The 21,199-nt window shown below is 49.3% G+C and overlaps 2 protein-coding genes across 6 annotated transcripts in view; one reads left to right on the forward strand and one right to left on the reverse strand.

The window, feature by feature from the left end:
* LOC142497113 (CYFIP-related Rac1 interactor A-like) overlaps positions 1 to 21,199 on the reverse strand; it is an 86,952-nt gene that overhangs the window by 53,740 nt on the left and 12,013 nt on the right. The window lies entirely within an intron of this gene.
* On the forward strand, positions 1,124 to 19,827 carry HPCAL4 (hippocalcin like 4). Its single transcript, XM_075604474.1, has 4 exons — positions 1,124 to 1,378; positions 6,766 to 6,932; positions 8,357 to 8,572; positions 18,693 to 19,827. Exons 2-4 carry the CDS (start codon positions 6,771 to 6,773, stop codon positions 18,888 to 18,890), a joined length of 576 nt encoding a protein of 191 aa, XP_075460589.1. The 5' UTR covers positions 1,124 to 1,378; positions 6,766 to 6,770; the 3' UTR covers positions 18,891 to 19,827.

The following is a 21,199-nucleotide window of genomic DNA, read 5'->3' on the forward strand; positions in this document are numbered from 1 at the left end:
TGTGTATCTTTGTTTATTTGTTTAGGTATTTGTGTATGAACATGTACGCGTGTATATATTTGATATCACTTCTCTGCAATTTGGCTAAGATAAAGTGTAGTCTTATCAGAGCACATACAAGTGTATTGCATGTGATCCTCTGGCCATGGCCGAGAAGTAGGTAACAGAGCCCGAGTTACACCCCAGGCCTAGTCCTCTTTAGGAGTCCTTAGTACAATTGCACCGCACTTTGGAATGCACACGACGGTGGATACTGTGCACAGTACGTCTTTGCACCTGGAACAGACAACACACAGAGCACAGGACTTTTAAACCCTTTATGGACTGGAACACCTGCCCCGGCCATTAGGCTGAGTAGTGCTCAGGAATATTTATAATACATGACCTTCTGGCTGGGGTGCTTGCTAGCACGCTTTTGCAGCACTGTTTGTGTTTAGTACTGAGCTCCCTTTGCACTTATTTTGATATGACTGTTTTTGTCTGTCGGGGGGATGGGGGGCATGGGGGGTGAGGGAGGGAGGTAAAGACTGCCTGGTCAAAAGGGCCTTTTGGCGTAAAAACCTCTTTCTGCTTTGTTGATTGATAAACCTTATGGTCATAATAACCAAGTTAGGGGACTATCAGAATCTTTGTGATGAAGATGTCTCTGAGTTCAGCAATTGGTTAGCGTTGTATGGCTGGGGATCAAAAAGGATCATAGCTCTTAGGAACCAGTGGGGGAGGAGCTCCTTTGAAGACCATTTGACTTTTTGGCCAAAGATCTACATATAATGTGGACCTTCTGGCTGAAGAGGTTAAAGTCTTTAAACCTGGATTGACTCATAAGTGGACTGAGTACCTGACATTAAGGGAGCGCATACAACTTTGGATCCCAAAAAAATGTGCGTGTATGTATTTGTATGCGCATGTGTGTATCTACATGTCTGCTTCATAATGACTGCCGGGTCTCAAGGATGTCTCATTCCATCAGAGCGCAGTGCTCACTTCTCATGGAAACTGTTTCCATGGAAACTGCACAGTACCGTTCTCTGTGGAGTTTGTAGCACCACCTGGATCACATGCTCCCTTTTACAAGCCCCCTGGGCTACCACTAGCCAAACCTGCGTTTCTCACACACAGCAGCATCGTGAGCCACACAAGCATCTTGTCTGAGTGACAGACCCCCAAACCAATTGTAGAAGCCAATCTCTACGAGGGGGTGCGGCTATGCAAATGACAGAGGGAAACATTGTGATCCAGGTTCTGCTTAGTGCCCCCCAAAACCATCTCATCGTGACCGTCAGAGACAGTACAGAGACTGCCAAAGAGAACGTCAGAGAGACCGTGAGACCATCAGTCAGAATACAGAGGGACGTCTGTCATCCCTGATAACCCTGAGGTAAGTGGGGATGCACAGCCGTATACGGACATGCTCTGCAGGGAAGGGGTTGCGTAGCGATGCTCTGCAGTTCTTTCTCTAGTAGATAAAGGAATGTCGTTGTGCAGGATTTTCTTTGGCAGCGAAAGGGTATATATTGCATCATTTCTGCGTCCGTTGCCCCCATCTTTATGCTTCCTGCCTCCCCCCCTGCTGTGAGCAAATAAAGAGGGTATGAGGACCCCTGGAATTTTTGTGCAATGTCAGCAAGGATTGTTTATCACAATCTGCTACTCAATGCACCATCGAACCCCACATTCAAAAGCAGCACAATATAACAAAGAAGCAAGCCACAGGTGGAGCGGTCCTTGCTCCTAGGAGCTTACAATCTAAAGGGAAGAGTCACCAGGGGCACATCTATGGCACGATCAAAGAATTTGTGAGTGTATGCGTCAGAATGACTGCATTTGTGTAATCGTGTAGGTATCTGAATGCATGTGTACATACCTGCATGTATGTGTGCAAGTGTATATATATATGTATATATATATATATATATATATATATATATATATATATATATATATATATATACATATATATATATATATATATATATACATACACACGTATATTAATATATCCCCACCCATAGATAGATTGTACACTCTTGGGACAGGGATTCCCTTTGCTATATGTTTACATTAATGCTTAATGATTTTATATATATATATATATATATATATATATATATATATATATATATATATATGTATGTATGTATGTATGTATGTATGTATGTATATATATATGTATATATATATATATATATATATATATATATATATATATATATATATATATATATATATATAGTCCATCTTTATACTCCCACTTTACAGTGCTGTGTACATGGTTGGCTCTATATAAGAAACATTATATAGAAGCATTGTTTTTCATGTCCTAGTTAATTATATTGCTTTGCAATGCAGTGTTGGCCCCTCTGGCAGCACAAGGGTTAAAGCTGGCAGCTTGTGTACAAGTGACACATTCACACAGAGCTGGGTTTCTATGATATCAGATAGATGCCCATATAACAATACCTTAACCTTTATTATATGCATATATGTGTGTGTGTGTGCATCTCCATACAAAAATAAATATCACCATGGCAACGCGGAGATAGAAACAGCCATAGATCCACACTGCGGAGTGGCGAGTATCGGAGTGAGAACAATTTCTGGGTCATAATGATAGACGTGATGGAATTAAACAGCTCGCTATCACCGAGCACAACCTGAGGTCCCTGCAAATAGAAATGTTTATATACATAGCTATGGTGCCCGGGGCACGTACCTGCTGTGCCACCTTTAGATACCCTTGATAAAGTGCTTAATCAGTGAGCTGTGTGAATATCACAGCGGTGTAAGGGATCACAGATACCCGTGTCAGAGCAGCCAGGGTAGGGGGAGGATGAATGGGTGGTGTATGGACAGGTAAGGAGTATAAAGACCCGCAGCGTGTACACTGGTGCTCTATGATCAGGGAGCGCTCCCTGTACCAAGCAGCAGTTTCCGTGGTAACCGCCTCAGCAGCAGCTCCCACTACACAGGGCTAGAGACGGGGCTCATCCCTCAGCACTGTACTGCAGCTAAGGAAGGGGGGGGGGGTGAAGGGAAGGATAGAGAAAAGGGGGAGACGGAGGCAGGGGGGGGGGAGCGGGAGGCAGGGGGGGGGGGGGAGCGGGAGGCAGGGGGGGGGGGGGAGCGGGAGGCAGAGAGTCAGTGAGAGAGAGAAGGGGAGAGAGGGACTCATAGCGAGGGAGGCAGAACATGAGGAAATATCAAAAGAGGGACAGGCGCAGAGAGAAAGAGGATAGAGGGGGATATAAAATAGAGGAAGATGAGATAGAGGGACAGAGAGACAAAAGAGGACCTTCTAAAGAGACCCATACAAGTTTTACACATGTAGACACACTGATACACAAACACACATGTAGGTACAAACACATGCAGCTACACGCATACTAACACATGGCCAGGTAGATACACACAGGTACATATACACGGATACACAAACACCAAATTGTTACAGAGACATGCACACAGTTACACATATACGCAGTAATACACAAAAACACACAGTTATATGCAGACACAGTTACATACAATTATACACAATTACACAGACGCAGTTACACACAGACACATAGTTACAGTTACACACAGTTATATGCAAATACAGTTACACTCACACACTTATACAGTTAGACACACAGTTATATGCAGACACAGTTACATACAATTATACACAATTACACAGACACAGTTACACACAGACACATAGTTACAGTTACACACAGTTATATGCAAATACAGTTACACTCACACACTTATACAGTTAGACACACAGTTATATGCAGACAGTTACACACAGACACAGTTACACACAGAGTTATATACAGACACCTTTACACAGTTACACACACATTTATACGCAGACACATAATTACAGTTATATGCAAATACAGTTACACAGTTACACACACATTTATACGCAGACACATAATTACAGTTATATGCAAATACAGTTACACAGTTACACAGTTAAAAGCAAACACAGTTACACACAGATACAATTGTGCTCACAGACGCATATTCACAATCAGACACACACAGTACTTCAATTTATAAACAGATACACAGTTACACACACACAGTTATACAGACGCAGTTGCATGCTCACTGGCACAGTTATACATAAATACACAGTTACACACACAGGTATATACACATAATTACACACAGTTACTTACTGACAAAGTTATAGTTACACAGTTACACACATAGTTATACACAGACAAACACTCACATGCAGTTATGCACAGACACACAGTTACACTCACATAGTTATACACAAAGACAGTTACACTCACATAGTTATACACACAACGCTATACACCGACACACAGTTACACTCAAATACAGTTACACACAGACACATTTATACACACACAGTAATACAGAGTTAAACAGACAGTTACACACACAGTTATACACTGTTAGGCACACCAAGTTAGTTACTGTAGATCTGTGCAGTAATACAGACAGTTACACACATTAATATACTCAAACAGGTACACACACATACAGTAGTTATACACAGACACAATCACACATACACGGTTATACACCGACTGTCACATAGTTACACAAATACAGTTATTCACAGACACAGTTATACAAAGACTATTACACACACAGTTACAGTTATATGCACACACACAGTTATACACAGACAGTTACTCTCACACAATTACACACATAATTATGCACAAATACAATTTCACTGAGTTATACAGAGACACAGTTACATACAGCTTACTCAAACAGTTACAGTTATACAGAGACACAGTTACATACAGCTTACTCAAACAGTTACAGTTATACGCAGACGCAGTTGCACGCGCACAGACATACAGTTACATGTAGACACAGTTACACACAGTTACATACTGTTAGACACACAGTTACACATATACAGTTATACACAGACACAGTTATACTACGACAGTCACAGTTAGACACAGTTACACACAGACACAGTTATACGCAGACAATTACACATATATAGACGCAGTTACACACACTTATACACAAATTTATAGTTACATGTAGACAGTTATACACCGTTCGACACACAGTTACAGTTAAGACACACAATAATACAGACAGTTACAAGCACACACATAGTTCAACACAGACACAATTACACATAGACAGTTATACACCGACAATCACAGTTATACACCAACATTTACACACATAGTTATAACAGACCGGAGAGAAAGAACATAGTAAGGGCACTCTAAACATATAGGTGGTATGGTGAACACTTTAAAACATACACTTTATTCAAATAATTTAAAATAACGGGTGATAAAATAAGAATTAAACGTTTAGATCCTTCATATGAACACTGAATGTGGTGTTCTGGATCAATGAATGCTGACTGCAAATATCCTCTATTAATGTATGTTGCAGAATATATATTAATAGCCAGGATCCCACTCATTCAGCCAGTCACACTACCTCACTGTTTTTTGGCAGACCTGGCTAGGGTTCCTTATGTATGCTAGAGTGCTGTATATTCTGCATATTAGGGATTGTTTATACTGGCACATACTGTTACAGCAGCGACATTTAGGGTGCTTTGGTTCATTTGGACAGTGACTCACCATACTCAGTGGTCCAAACTGCAACATACATTAATAGAGGATATTTGCAGTCAGCATTCATTGATCCAGAACACCACCTTCAGTGTTCATATGAAGGATCTAAACGTTTAATTCTTATTTTATCACCCATTATTTTAAATTATTTGAATAAAGTGTATGTTTTGAAGTGTTCACCATACCACCTGTGTGTTTATAGTGCCCTTACTAGGTTCTTTCTCTCCGCTCTGTTGTTATATGCACTTACCTAGGGAGCACCGACACATTTACATTTAGACAGTTGCGGGGGTTCCCTCTTTTGTTATCTATCACACATAGTTATACACAGACACACAGTTACAAAGACACAGTTATACACAAATACACAGTAATGACACACAGTTATAGTTACACAAACAGTGATACACAGACACACATTTATTATATGCAGAGATAGTTATACACCCAATCATAGTTACAGTTATACAGTTATAGACTAACACAGTTATACACAGACATACAGTAATACACAGTTATACGCAAACACAGTTATACTCAAACTCAGTTACACTCACACAGACACAGTTACACACGCACACATTTATACGCAGAGAGTTACACACAGTTATACACAGACAATTGCACACACACAGAAACAGTTACACACAGTTATATACAGACACCCAGTTACACAGTTTACACTGATAGACACAGAGTAATACAGACAGTTACACACACACATACACAGCTATATAGAGAAAGTTACATAGTTATACACAGACACAGTTACACACATACTTATACAGAGACACAGTTACACAGTTATACGCAGATAGTTACACATTCCGTTACTCTTATACGCAGACAGTTATACCCAAGCACTGATTTACACATAGTTATACACAGACAGCCATACTCACTCACTGTTATACACATACACAGTTACATACACAGTTACATAGAAACACAGTTATACACAGTTACACACACAGTTACACACACAGTTACATAGAAACACAGTTACACACAGTTATACCGATATACTCAGACAGTTAGACACACACACAGTTATAGACAGATACAGTTACACAGTTACACACAGTTAAGCAGTTACACACACCGTTACACACTTAGATGCACAGTTACATACACTCACACACTCTGCTTAGATCACAAAGTTTTTTGTTTCTTTCAGCAACAATGGGAAAACCCAACAGCAAGCTGGCCCCTGAGATGCTGCAGGACCTGGTCAGAAGCACAGAGTTCACAGAGCAAGAGCTGAAGCACTGGTACAAAGGCTTCCTGAAGGACTGCCCATCCGGCATCCTTAACCTGCAGGAGTTTCAGCAGCTCTATATCAAGGTACTAAACTCAGGAGCAGAAGGCATCCCATACCCTCCCTCCACTGTGCTGCCCTGCCCCCTACGCGCTGGTAACCACATCCTCACGGCATACTGGTTAGGGTAGCAGAGGAGTAGTTACATGGCACACATATTATAATGGGACGGATCACATTTTATGCCTCTAAACTAATCTGTGAAAATAGTAATTTAATTTATGTATGATATGGAAAGGTGTTTAATTTATTAACAAACAAAAAAAAGTGTGTAGGCCGGGTGTCCAAGGAGAGAAATTCTGTAAGAGCCACAAAGATTTTGCAGCACATTAAAGAGACAGTCCACGTGGCACTTTAATATATGCAGCCTTCGATTACCTTTATTGAAAAGGAATGACCTAAGTTGCTGATTGATTTGTTCACTCGTGATCGATCAGCAACGGTCCTGATCCCAGGGCTCACTAAATGGCTGCCTTTCAGTTTCAATCAATCCGTCAGTCAGTGTAACTCAGCAGCTACAATGTATTCTTATATTACTAAGGTAACATTATCTATTGTTACAGTTTGTAGCTCAAACTGCTGGGAATATTTGCAACAAATTATCACAAACGGGAAAGTGTTGCGAAGATCTTGCACTGCTGGGGAGGTAGCTAAACCTGCTATAGAAATCAAAGGGATGCTCAGTATATTACATAGTTACAAAGTTACATAGTAGATGAGGTTGAAAAAAGACGTAGGTCCATCAAGTTCAACCTATGCTAAATTTAGACAACAGATACTTTATCCTATATCTATACTTACTTATTGATCCAGAGGAAGGCAAACAAAAAACACCAGAGTCATATCATCCAATGATATCTCACAAGGGGAAAAATAAATTCCTTCCTGACTATTAAAATTAATTAAAAATGGCATTAAGAGTTTAATTAACACAATTAAATGTAGTAAGTATTATCTAATACTATAGAACTGATTTATTTAAAAAATAAATAAAAATAAACACATGTGGGATATTGCATGGATTGCTCCTTTAAAGTGCAACACCAAAAATCATACTAACTACAGTTTCATAACCTAGAAACACAGAATTTGACAGTAGATAACCACTCCCCCCCCCCCCTAGTTTGCCCATTTTCCTATCTTGTAAAACCTCCGAACTGATGTAGCCCTTGGCTTGCTCTCATATTTAAGATAGCTGCATGTTTATCCCAAGCACTTTGTAATTCCTTTACTGTATTTGCCTCACCCACCTCTGCTGGGACACTCTTCCACAGATCCACCACCATTTCAACAAAGACAGACTTCCTCACATTTCCACTTAACCTGTCACCCTCCATCTTCAAAGCATGACCTCCTGCCCTAGCTCTTCGCACATTATCCCGAGTCTGTGTTTCCCGGTAAAAGTGGGGCACTGCCGTTTTCCAATGTCCCCACTCACTGTCCTCTGCAGTTTTTCCCATACGGTGACGCCTCCAAGTTCGCTCAGCACGCTTTCCGCACGTTCGACAAAAATGGGGACGGAACCATCGATTTCCGGGAGTTTATCTGCGCTCTGAGTGTCACCTCAAGGGGGAGCTTCGAGCAGAAACTCAACTGGGCCTTCGAGATGTACGATCTGGATGGAGACGGGAAGATCACGCGGCTGGAAATGCTGGAGATCATAGAGGTGCAAGGGAGGGGAGATGACGGGGGTGGAGGGGCACAGGGAGGTATGGGGAACAAGGGGTAAGGACAGGGGAGAGAGGGGCACAGGGAGGTATGGGGAGCAAGGGGTATGTAACTGTAGGAACACAGGGCACAAACGGATTTGAAGTAACTAAACTAATTTATTGAGCCAAACATTAAGTGTTTGGCTCAATAAATTAGTTTAGTTACTTCAAATCCGTTTGTGCCATGTGTTCCTTCAGTTACTACCTGCATTGGATTGATCACAGGCTGTCGTTCAAACACGGGAGCACCGGTAATTGTATCATTGGTTATACTATTCTTTTTTGGTGTGCAGCATTTACCTTATATGCATTGGAGCAAGGGGTAAGGACAGGGGAGAGAGGGGCACAGTGAGGCGATGGGAACAAGCGGTAAGGACAGGGGAGAGAGGGGCACAGTGAGGTTATGGGGAACAAGGGGTAAGGACAGGGGAGAGAGGGGCACAGTGAGGTTATGGGGAACAAGGGGTAAGGACAGGGGAGAGAGGGGCACAGTGAGGCGATGGGGAACAAGGGGTAAGGACAGGGGAGATAGGGACACAGTGAGGTAATGGGGAACAAGGGGTAAGGACAGGGGAGAGAGGGACACAGTGAGGTTATGGGGAACAAGGGGTAAGGACAGGGGAGAGAGGGGCACAGTGAGGTAATGGGAACAAGCGGTAAGGACAGGGGAGAGAGGGACACAGTGAGACGATGGGAACAAGCGGTAAGGACAGGGGAGAGAGGGACACAGTGAGGCGATGGGAACAAGCGGTAAGGACAGGGGAGAGAGGGACACAGTGAGGCGATGGGAACAAGCGGTAAGGACAGGGGAGAGAGAGACACAGTGAGGCGATGGGTACAAGCGGTAAGGACAGGGGAGAGAGGGACACAGTGAGGCGATGGGAACAAGCGGTAAGGACAGGGGAGAGAGGGACACAGTGAGGCGATGGGTACAAGCGGTAAGGACAGGGGAGAGAGGGACACAGTGAGGCGATGGGAACAAGCGGTAAGGACAGGGGAGAGAGGGACACAGTGAGGCGATGGGAACAAGCGGTAAGGACAGGGGAGAGAGGGACACAGTGAGGCGATGGGTACAAGCGGTAAGGACAGGGGAGAGAGGGACACAGTGAGGCGATGGGAACAAGCGGTAAGGACAGGGGAGAGAGGGACACAGTGAGGTTATGGGGAACAAGGGGTAAGGACAGGGGAGAGAGGGGCACAGTGAGGTAATGGGAACAAGCGGTAAGGACAGGGGAGAGAGGGACACAGTGAGGCGATGGGAACAAGCGGTAAGGACAGGGGAGAGAGGGACACAGTGAGGCGATGGGAACAAGCGGTAAGGACAGGGGAGAGAGGGACACAGTGAGGCGATGGGAACAAGCGGTAAGGACAGGGGAGAGAGAGACACAGTGAGGCGATGGGAACAAGCGGTAAGGACAGGGGAGAGAGGGGCACAGTGAGGTGATGGGAACAAGCGGTAAGGACAGGGGAGAGAGGGACACAGTGAGGTGATGGGGAACAAGGGGTAAGGACAGGGGAGAGAGGGACACAGTGAGGCTATGGGGAACAAGGGGTAAGGACAGGGGAGAGAGGGACACAGTGAGGCGATGGGAACAAGCGGTAAGGACAGGGGAGAGAGGGACACAGTGAGGCGATGGGAACAAGCGGTAAGGACAGGGGAGAGAGGGACACAGTGAGGCGATGGGAACAAGCGGTAAGGACAGGGGAGAGAGGGACACAGTGAGGCGATGGGAACAAGCGGTAAGGACAGGGGAGAGAGGGACACAGTGAGGCGATGGGAACAAGCGGTAAGGACAGGGGAGAGAGGGACACAGTGAGGTGATGGGGAACAAGGGGTAAGGACACGGGAGAGAGGGTCACAGTGAGGTAATGGGGAACAAGGGGTAAGGACAGGGGAGAGAGGGGCACAGTGAGGTTATGGGGAACAAGCGGTAAGGACAGGGGAAAGAGGGACACAGTGAGGTGATGGGGAACAAGGGGTAAGGACAGGGGAGAGAGGGACACAGTGAGGCTATGGGGAACAAGGGGTAAGGACAGGGGAGAGAGGGGCACAGTGAAGCGATGGGGAACAAGGGGTAAGGACAGGGGAGAGAGGGACACAGTGAGGTATGGGGAGCAAGGGGTAAGGACAGGGGAGAGAGGGACACAGTGAGGTATGGGGAGCAAGGGGTAAGGACAGGGGAGAGAGGGACACAGTGAGGTAATGGGGAACAAGGGGTAAGGACAGGGGAGAGAGGGGCACAGTGAGGTATGGGGAACAAGGGGTAAGGACAGGGGAGAGAGGGGCACAGTGAGGCGATGGGAACAAGCGGTAAGGACAGGGGAGAGAGGGACACAGTGAGGCGATGGGAACAAGCGGTAAGGACAGGGGAGAGAGGGACACAGTGAGGCGATGGGAACAAGCGGTAAGGACAGGGGAGAGAGGGACACAGTGAGGTGATGGGGAACAAGCGGTAAGGACAGGGGAGAGAGGGACACAGTGAGGCGATGGGAACAAGCGGTAAGGACAGGGGAGAGAGGGACACAGTGAGGTGATGGGGAACAAGGTGTAAGGACACGGGAGAGAGGGTCACAGTGAGGTAATGGGGAACAAGGGGTAAGGACAGGGGAGAGAGGAGCACAGTGAGGTAATGGGGAACAAGGGGTAAGGACAGGGGAGAGAGGGGCACAGTGAGGTTATGGGAAACAAGGGGTAAGGACAGGGGAGAGAGGGGCACAGTGAGGTAATGGGGAACAAGGGGTAAGGACAGGGGAGAGAGGGACACAGTGAGGTAATGGGGAACAAGGGGTAAGGACAGGGGAGAGAGGGGCACAGTGAGGCGATGGGGAACAAGGGGTAAGGACAGGGGAGAGAGGGGCACAGTGAGGCGATGGGGAACAAGGGGTAAGGACAGGGGAGAGAGGGACACAGTGAGGCGATGGGGAACAAGGGGTAAGGACAGGGGAGAGAGGGGCACAGTGAGGCGATGGGGAACAAGGGGTAAGGACAGGGGAGAGAGGGACACAGTGAGGTAATGGGGAACAAGGGGTAAGGACAGGGGAGAGAGGGGCACAGTGAGGTATGGGGAGCAAGGGGTAAGGACAGGGGAGAGAGGGACACAGTGAGGTAATGGGGAACAAGGGGTAAGGACAGGGGAGAGAGGGGCACAGTGAGGTATGGGGAGCAAGGGGTAAGGACATGGGAGAGAGGGACACAGTGAGGTAATGGGGAACAAGGGGTAAGGACAGGGGAGAGAGGGGCACAGTGAGGTAATGGGGAACAAGGGGTAAGGACAGGGTAGAGAGGGGCACAGTGAGGTTATGGGGAACAAGGGGTAAGGACAGGGGAGAGAGGGGCACAGTGAGGTAATGGGAACAAGCGGTAAGGACAGGGGAGAGAGGGGCACAGTGAGACGATGGGAACAAGCGGTAAGGACAGGGGAGAGAGGGACACAGTGAGGCGATGGGAACAAGCGGTAAGGACAGGGGAGAGAGGGACACAGTGAGGCGATGGGAACAAGCGGTAAGGACAGGGGAGAGAGGGACACAGTGAGGTGATGGGTACAAGCGGTAAGGACAGGGGAGAGAGGGACACAGTGAGGCGATGGGAACAAGCGGTAAGGACAGGGGAGAGAGGGACACAGTGAGGCGATGGGAACAAGCGGTAAGGACAGGGGAGAGAGGGACACAGTGAGGCGATGGGAACAAGCGGTAAGGACAGGGGAGAGAGGGACACAGTGAGGCGATGGGTACAAGCGGTAAGGACAGGGGAGAGAGGGACACAGTGAGGCGATGGGAACAAGCGGTAAGGACAGGGGAGAGAGGGACACAGTGAGGTTATGGGGAACAAGGGGTAAGGACAGGGGAGAGAGGGGCACAGTGAGGTAATGGGAACAAGCGGTAAGGACAGGGGAGAGAGGGACACAGTGAGGCGATGGGAACAAGCGGTAAGGACAGGGGAGAGAGGGACACAGTGAGGCGATGGGAACAAGCGGTAAGGACAGGGGAGAGAGGGACACAGTGAGGCGATGGGAACAAGCGGTAAGGACAGGGGAGAGAGAGACACAGTGAGGCGATGGGAACAAGCGGTAAGGACAGGGGAGAGAGGGGCACAGTGAGGTGATGGGAACAAGCGGTAAGGACAGGGGAGAGAGGGACACAGTGAGGTGATGGGGAACAAGGGGTAAGGACAGGGGAGAGAGGGACACAGTGAGGCTATGGGGAACAAGGGGTAAGGACAGGGGAGAGAGGGACACAGTGAGGCGATGGGAACAAGCGGTAAGGACAGGGGAGAGAGGGACACAGTGAGGCGATGGGAACAAGCGGTAAGGACAGGGGAGAGAGGGACACAGTGAGGCGATGGGAACAAGCGGTAAGGACAGGGGAGAGAGGGACACAGTGAGGCGATGGGGAACAAGGGGTAAGGACAGGGGAGAGAGGGACACAGTGAGGTATGGGGAGCAAGGGGTAAGGACAGGGGAGAGAGGGACACAGTGAGGTATGGGGAGCAAGGGGTAAGGACAGGGGAGAGAGGGACACAGTGAGGTAATGGGGAACAAGGGGTAAGGACAGGGGAGAGAGGGGCACAGTGAGGTATGGGGAACAAGGGGTAAGGACAGGGGAGAGAGGGGCACAGTGAGGCGATGGGAACAAGCGGTAAGGACAGGGGAGAGAGGGACACAGTGAGGCGATGGGAACAAGCGGTAAGGACAGGGGAGAGAGGGACACAGTGAGGCGATGGGAACAAGCGGTAAGGACAGGGGAGAGAGGGACACAGTGAGGTGATGGGGAACAAGCGGTAAGGACAGGGGAGAGAGGGACACAGTGAGGCGATGGGAACAAGCGGTAAGGACAGGGGAGAGAGGGACACAGTGAGGTGATGGGGAACAAGGTGTAAGGACACGGGAGAGAGGGTCACAGTGAGGTAATGGGGAACAAGGGGTAAGGACAGGGGAGAGAGGAGCACAGTGAGGTAATGGGGAACAAGGGGTAAGGACAGGGGAGAGAGGGGCACAGTGAGGTTATGGGAAACAAGGGGTAAGGACAGGGGAGAGAGGGGCACAGTGAGGTAATGGGGAACAAGGGGTAAGGACAGGGGAGAGAGGGACACAGTGAGGTAATGGGGAACAAGGGGTAAGGACAGGGGAGAGAGGGGCACAGTGAGGCGATGGGGAACAAGGGGTAAGGACAGGGGAGAGAGGGGCACAGTGAGGCGATGGGGAACAAGGGGTAAGGACAGGGGAGAGAGGGACACAGTGAGGCGATGGGGAACAAGGGGTAAGGACAGGGGAGAGAGGGGCACAGTGAGGCGATGGGGAACAAGGGGTAAGGACAGGGGAGAGAGGGACACAGTGAGGTAATGGGGAACAAGGGGTAAGGACAGGGGAGAGAGGGGCACAGTGAGGTATGGGGAGCAAGGGGTAAGGACAGGGGAGAGAGGGACACAGTGAGGTAATGGGGAACAAGGGGTAAGGACAGGGGAGAGAGGGGCACAGTGAGGTATGGGGAGCAAGGGGTAAGGACATGGGAGAGAGGGACACAGTGAGGTAATGGGGAACAAGGGGTAAGGACAGGGGAGAGAGGGGCACAGTGAGGTAATGGGGAACAAGGGGTAAGGACAGGGTAGAGAGGGGCACAGTGAGGTTATGGGGAACAAGGGGTAAGGACAGGGGAGAGAGGGGCACAGTGAGGTAATGGGAACAAGCGGTAAGGACAGGGGAGAGAGGGGCACAGTGAGACGATGGGAACAAGCGGTAAGGACAGGGGAGAGAGGGACACAGTGAGGCGATGGGAACAAGCGGTAAGGACAGGGGAGAGAGGGACACAGTGAGGCGATGGGAACAAGCGGTAAGGACAGGGGAGAGAGGGACACAGTGAGGTGATGGGTACAAGCGGTAAGGACAGGGGAGAGAGGGACACAGTGAGGCGATGGGAACAAGCGGTAAGGACAGGGGAGAGAGGGACACAGTGAGGCGATGGGAACAAGCGGTAAGGACAGGGGAGAGAGGGACACAGTGAGGCGATGGGAACAAGCGGTAAGGACAGGGGAGAGAGGGACACAGTGAGGCGATGGGTACAAGCGGTAAGGACAGGGGAGAGAGGGACACAGTGAGGCGATGGGAACAAGCGGTAAGGACAGGGGAGAGAGGGACACAGTGAGGTTATGGGGAACAAGGGGTAAGGACAGGGGAGAGAGGGGCACAGTGAGGTAATGGGAACAAGCGGTAAGGACAGGGGAGAGAGGGACACAGTGAGGCGATGGGAACAAGCGGTAAGGACAGGGGAGAGAGGGACACAGTGAGGCGATGGGAACAAGCGGTAAGGACAGGGGAGAGAGGGACACAGTGAGGCGATGGGAACAAGCGGTAAGGACAGGGGAGAGAGAGACACAGTGAGGCGATGGGAACAAGCGGTAAGGACAGGGGAGAGAGGGGCACAGTGAGGTGATGGGAACAAGCGGTAAGGACAGGGGAGAGAGGGACACAGTGAGGTGATGGGGAACAAGGGGTAAGGACAGGGGAGAGAGGGACACAGTGAGGCTATGGGGAACAAGGGGTAAGGACAGGGGAGAGAGGGACACAGTGAGGCGATGGGAACAAGCGGTAAGGACAGGGGAGAGAGGGACACAGTGAGGCGATGGGAACAAGCGGTAAGGACAGGGGAGAGAGGGACACAGTGAGGCGATGGGAACAAGCGGTAAGGACAGGGGAGAGAGGGACACAGTGAGGCGATGGGAACAAGCGGTAAGGACAGGGGAGAGAGGGACACAGTGAGGCGATGGGAACAAGCGGTAAGGACAGGGGAGAGAGGGACACAGTGAGGCGATGGGAACAAGCGGTAAGGACAGGGGAGAGAGGGACACAGTGAGGCGATGGGAACAAGCGGTAAGGACAGGGGAGAGAGGGACACAGTGAGGCGATGGGAACAAGCGGTAAGGACAGGGGAGAGAGGGACACAGTGAGGTGATGGGGAACAAGGGGTAAGGACACGGGAGAGAGGGTCACAGTGAGGTAATGGGGAACAAGGGGTAAGGACAGGGGAGAGAGGGGCACAGTGAGGTTATGGGGAACAAGCGGTAAGGACAGGGGAAAGAGGGACACAGTGAGGTGATGGGGAACAAGGGGTAAGGACAGGGGAGAGAGGGACACAGTGAGGCTATGGGGAACAAGGGGTAAGGACAGGGGAGAGAGGGGCACAGTGAGGCGATGGGGAACAAGGGGTAAGGACAGGGGAGAGAGGGGCACAGTGAAGCGATGGGGAACAAGGGGTAAGGACAGGGGAGAGAGGGACACAGTGAGGTATGGGGAGCAAGGGGTAAGGACAGGGGAGAGAGGGACACAGTGAGGTATGGGGAGCAAGGGGTAAGGACAGGGGAGAGAGGGACACAGTGAGGTAATGGGGAACAAGGGGTAAGGACAGGGGAGAGAGGGGCACAGTGAGGTATGGGGAACAAGGGGTAAGGACAGGGGAGAGAGGGGCACAGTGAGGCGATGGGGAACAAGGGGTAAGGACAGGGGAGAGAGGGGCACAGTGAGGCGATGGGAACAAGCGGTAAGGACAGGGGAGAGAGGGACACAGTGAGGCGATGGGGAACAAGGGGTAAGGACAGGGGAGAGAGGGACACAGTGAGGTAATGGGGAACAAGGGGTAAGGACAGGGGAGAGAGGGACACAGTGAGGCGATGGGAACAAGCGGTAAGGACAGGGGAGAGAGGGACACAGTGAGGCGATGGGAACAAGCGGTAAGGACAGGGGAGAGAGGGACACAGTGAGGCGATGGGAACAAGCGGTAAGGACAGGGGAGAGAGGGACACAATGAGGTTATGGGGAACAAGGTGTAAGGACAGGGGAGAGAGGGACACAGTGAGGTAATGGGGAACAAGGGGTAAGGACAGGGGAGAGAGGGGCACAGTGAGGTTATGGGAAACAAGGGGTAAGGACAGGGGAGAGAGGGACACAGTGAGGTTATGGGGAACAAGCGGTAAGGACAGGGGAGAGAGGGGCACAGTGAGGTAATGGGGAACAAGGGGTAAGGACAGGGGAGAGAGGGGCACAGTGAGGCGATTGGGAACAAGGGGTAAGGACAGGGGAGAGAGGGACACAGTGAGGTAATGGGGAACAAGGGGTAAGGACAGGGGAGAGAGGGACACAGTGAGGTGATGGGAACAAGCGGTAAGGACAGGGGAGAGAGGGACACAGTGAGGTGATGGGGAACAAGGGGTAAGGACAGGGGAGAGAGGGACACAGTGAGGCGATTGGGAACAAGGGGTAAGGACAGGGGAGAGAGGGTCACAGTGAGGTAATGGGGAACAAGGGGTAAGGACAGGGGAGAGAGGGGCACAGTGAGGTTATGGGAAACAAGGGGTAAGGACAGGGGAGAGAGGGGCACAGTGAGGTTATGGGGAACAAGCGGTAAGGACAGGGGAGAGAGGGGCACAGTGAGGTAATGGGGAACAAGGGGTAAGGACAGGGGAGAGAGGGGCACAGTGAGGTTATGGGAAACAAGGGGTAAGGACAGGGGAGAGAGGGGCACAGTGAGGTTATGGGGAACAAGCGGTAAGGACATGGGAGAGAGGGACACAGTGAGGTAATGGGGAACAAGGGGTAAGGACAGGGGAGAGAGGGACACAATGAGGTGATGGGGAACAAGGGGTAAGGACAGGGGAGAGAGGGACACAGTGAGGTAATGGGGAACAAGGGGTAAGGACAGGGGAGAGAGGGGCACAGTGAGGTTATGGGGAACAAGCGGTAAGGACAGGGGAGAGAGGGGCACAGTGAGGTATGGGGAGCAAGGGGTAAGGACAGGGGAGAGAGGGACACAATGAGGTGATGGGGAACAAGGGGTAAGGACAGGGGAGAGAGGGACACAGTGAGGTAATGGGGAACAAGGGGTAAGGACAGGGGAGAGAGGGGCACAGTGAGGTATGGGGAGCAAGGGGTAAGGACATGGGAGAGAGGGACACAGTGAGGTAATGGGGAACAAGGGGTAAGGACAGGGGAGAGAGGGACACAGTGAGGTAATGGGGAACAAGGGGTAAGGACAGGGGAGAGAGGGGCACAGTGAGATTATGGGGAACAAGCGGTAAGGACAGGGGAGAGAGGGGCACAGTGAGGTTATGGGGAACAAGGGGTAAGGACAGGGGAGAGAGGGACACAGTGAGGTAATGGGGAACAAGGGGTAAGGACAGGGGAGAGAGGGGCACAGTGAGGTATGGGGAACAAGCGGTAAGGACAGGGTAGAGAGGGGCACAGTGAGGTATGGGGAGCAAGGGGTAAGGACAGGGGAGAGAGGGACACAGTGAGGTGATGGGGAACAAGGGGTAAGGACAGGGGAGAGAGGGGCACAGTGAGATTATGGGGAACAAGCGGTAAGGACAGGGGAGAGAGGGGCACAGTGAGGTATGGGGAGCAAGGGGTAAGGACAGGGGAGAGAGGGGTACAGTGAGGCGATGGGGAACAAGGGGTAAGGACAGGGGAGAGAGGGACACAGTGAGGTAATGGGGAACAAGGGGTAAGGACAGGGGAGAGAGGGACACAGTGAGGTTATGGGTACAAGGGGTAAGGACAGGGGAGAGAGGGGCACAGTGAGGTAATGGGGAACAAGGGGTAAGGACAGGGGAGAGAGGGGCACAGTGAGGTATGGGGAACAAGGGGTAAGGACAGGGGAGAGGGGCACAGTGAGGCGATTGGGAACAAGGGGTAAGGACAGGGGAGAGAGGGACACAGTGAGGTAATGGGGAACAAGGGGTAAGGACAGGGGAGAGAGGGACACAGTGAGGTTATGGGTACAAGGGGTAAGGACAGGGGAGAGAGGGTCATGGCAAGATGGGAATGGACAAGGGGACAGAGGGGCACGTTAAGCTGAGGGGCACAAGGGGCAAGGAGAGGGGCACAGTCAGGAAAAGGATGCAGAGACAGAAAGGATAAGAGGAAAGGGGCTGCGGTTACTTCTCCAAAATGCACAGCTATCTTTCATTATATGAGGCTCAACTATCGCTCAGCATAAGATGCACAGTTATCTTTTACTGCACTAGCTCTCAGTATAGGATGCACAGCTACCTCGCACAGTGTTATCTCACTATTCATATCTCTCCCCCAGGCTATCTATAAGATGGTGGGCACGGTGATCATGATGCGTATGAACCAGGACGGTCTGACCCCACAGCAGCGAGTCGATAAGATCTTCACCAAGATGGACAAGGATAGAGATGATCAGATCACCCTGGAGGAGTTTAAAGAGGCGGCAAAGAGTGACCCCTCTATAGTGCTGCTCCTGCAGTGTGACATGCAGAAATAGCACCCACACTCTGGGCAGCTCAGCTGACCCCCCGTGCATGCACCTCACTACCTTCCCCATCCCATGCTCTGTCCTGGGAACTCAGCAGGAGCACTGCCATTTCCTCCTGTGTGATAAGAGGGCGTCTCACACACAGGCCTCCTCTTATCATGTAAGAGGGAGGTGACACCAACATTGTTACCATTTGTAAATCAGGGTTCCAAACTGGGAAACGCTGAGACATGAAACACGTGTGTTTGATCATTCAAGCTGACAACTAACGCCACGTTGCAGGGCAGTTTGGTCCAGTCCTGTTTTTTATCTCTCACCCATAATCATTGTAGTATTTGTAGTCCTGCTTTTCCAAACCAGTGGACTGTATATCCGAGGGATACTGAGAAATACATGCTTAGCATGTTTTAGATACATTGCTTTACTATGCATTGCTGGCAGAGGTATAAAAATGGACTGCACCAAATTGTCCTCATAATGTAGAGCTAGTTGACAGGTTTGACTCCCCCCTGCACTGTGGATAAATGGAAAAGTCTGACTAGTGTATCTTATAGGTGATAGGTTCAGCGTTTCCATAGCAATGGCTCTGAGCCAATCAGATTGTTCCTTGAGTGACAGCCGTCCTTGAGGCTCCTGTTGTGCCAAATAAGAAGGTGCGTGAGCAAACCAGAATGCAGCCTTGTGATTGGTCAGTGTCACAGCTCTTGTTTTGTGTCACCCCCCTCATCCTGAGAGATCCGCAGGTAAGCACAGGTATACCCTGTCAGCACTTTAGGGCCAAATGGCCCCAGCTGTCCCCAGAGCAGCCCCCCTGGGGGCCCTTGAGCTGCTGCATGTTCCCAGACACCCTTCCCCAGTCCCGCTATGTGTGTAAGTGTATAGTCTGATTAGTACAAGTGAACTCGTTATATTTTTCTATCTGAAAATAAAATACATAAAGTCTGAATTCCAGCGTGTTATCTGTGCCTTGCATACACATATATACCAGTATAAATACACACCCATACATATACAACTACACAATCATACACACATATACAAATACATACTCATAAGCAATACACACATACAAATGTTTAAAACGACATGCACACAAATACAAATATATATATATATATATAAATAAAATCAAAAACTAATAGATGATACTGTTCTGTGGCTAACTAAATGCTTTTATTTGTGCCAGCTTTCGAGATACAATGATCTCTTCTTCCGGCGCTGTTACAATGGATAAAGCAAGAAAGGGTTTTACTTAAAAACAGTGCATCTTGGAATGTATCTGTGACTGAAGCCTATCCATCCCCCCTGTGCAGTACGCGATTTACTGTATTACTTAGGGCAGGGGTGCACAAACTTCTTGAACTGCGCCACCCTGCTCGGGAGCCGCATCGTTCGCGCCCCCCTCTACAAAGACTCGGCGTCAAATGATGTAGCGGGTCATGTGACGTCACGTGACCCTGCTGCATCATTTGATGTGTGTTGCCATGGCGATGCGTCGCCGAAGACCCGGCACAGAACAGGCAAGTGAGTTACAGAGGCCTCACGCCTCTCCTGGCCTCTGTAACGGCCACGCCATCCCCTAGAAATTCTCGCACCCCCCCTGGAGAGCACCCCCCCTGTTTGTGCACCTCTGACTTAAGGTGTTAAATGGTCCCTGAATGTTGAAAAAATGATATTGCAGAGAAAACTTTCCCAAAGTAATGAAAAAAGTTTATTATCTAATCTGCACCTGCCTTTCTACTCCAATTGGATTTAGTCTTTAGAAGATTTATAATCATAATCAGTGTTCGACAAACCTGTACATTTGCACGCCCCGGGCGAGTGGATTTAACATCGTGGCGAGCTCCTATTGGCCCAAGCAGCACACATGTGGTATTAGGTGGCGAGTAGATTTTTTTGTTTGGCGAGTAGATTTTTTGGTGATTTGTCGACCACTGATCATAATCATATAATAATTGATATTTTGTAGTCAGCAAGATTCCCAGGTATTTTAGTCGTGATTTATACCAGGGATAGCTGAAGTTTAATTTTATTAGTTTTGCTTCTATTTCTGGAAGCGTTAGGTTAAGGGCCCCAGATTTTGCTGTTTTAATTTTATATCCTGGAGGAAACCAAATTCTAATAACACTTTTTGCAGGTTAGGGAGAGATGTCAATTGGTTGGATAATGTCAATATAATATTATCCGCAAATACAGACAATTTAAACGTATCTTTTCCAATCTGAATACCTTGTATGCTAGAACATTTCCTAATAGTAGTCGCAAACGGCTCGATTGTCAAATCAAACAACAATGGGGACAAAGGGCAACCCTGCCTG

The sequence above is a fragment of the Ascaphus truei genome, chromosome 6 (assembly GCF_040206685.1).
Source record: "Ascaphus truei isolate aAscTru1 chromosome 6, aAscTru1.hap1, whole genome shotgun sequence".
Classification (NCBI taxonomy): domain Eukaryota; kingdom Metazoa; phylum Chordata; class Amphibia; order Anura; family Ascaphidae; genus Ascaphus; species Ascaphus truei.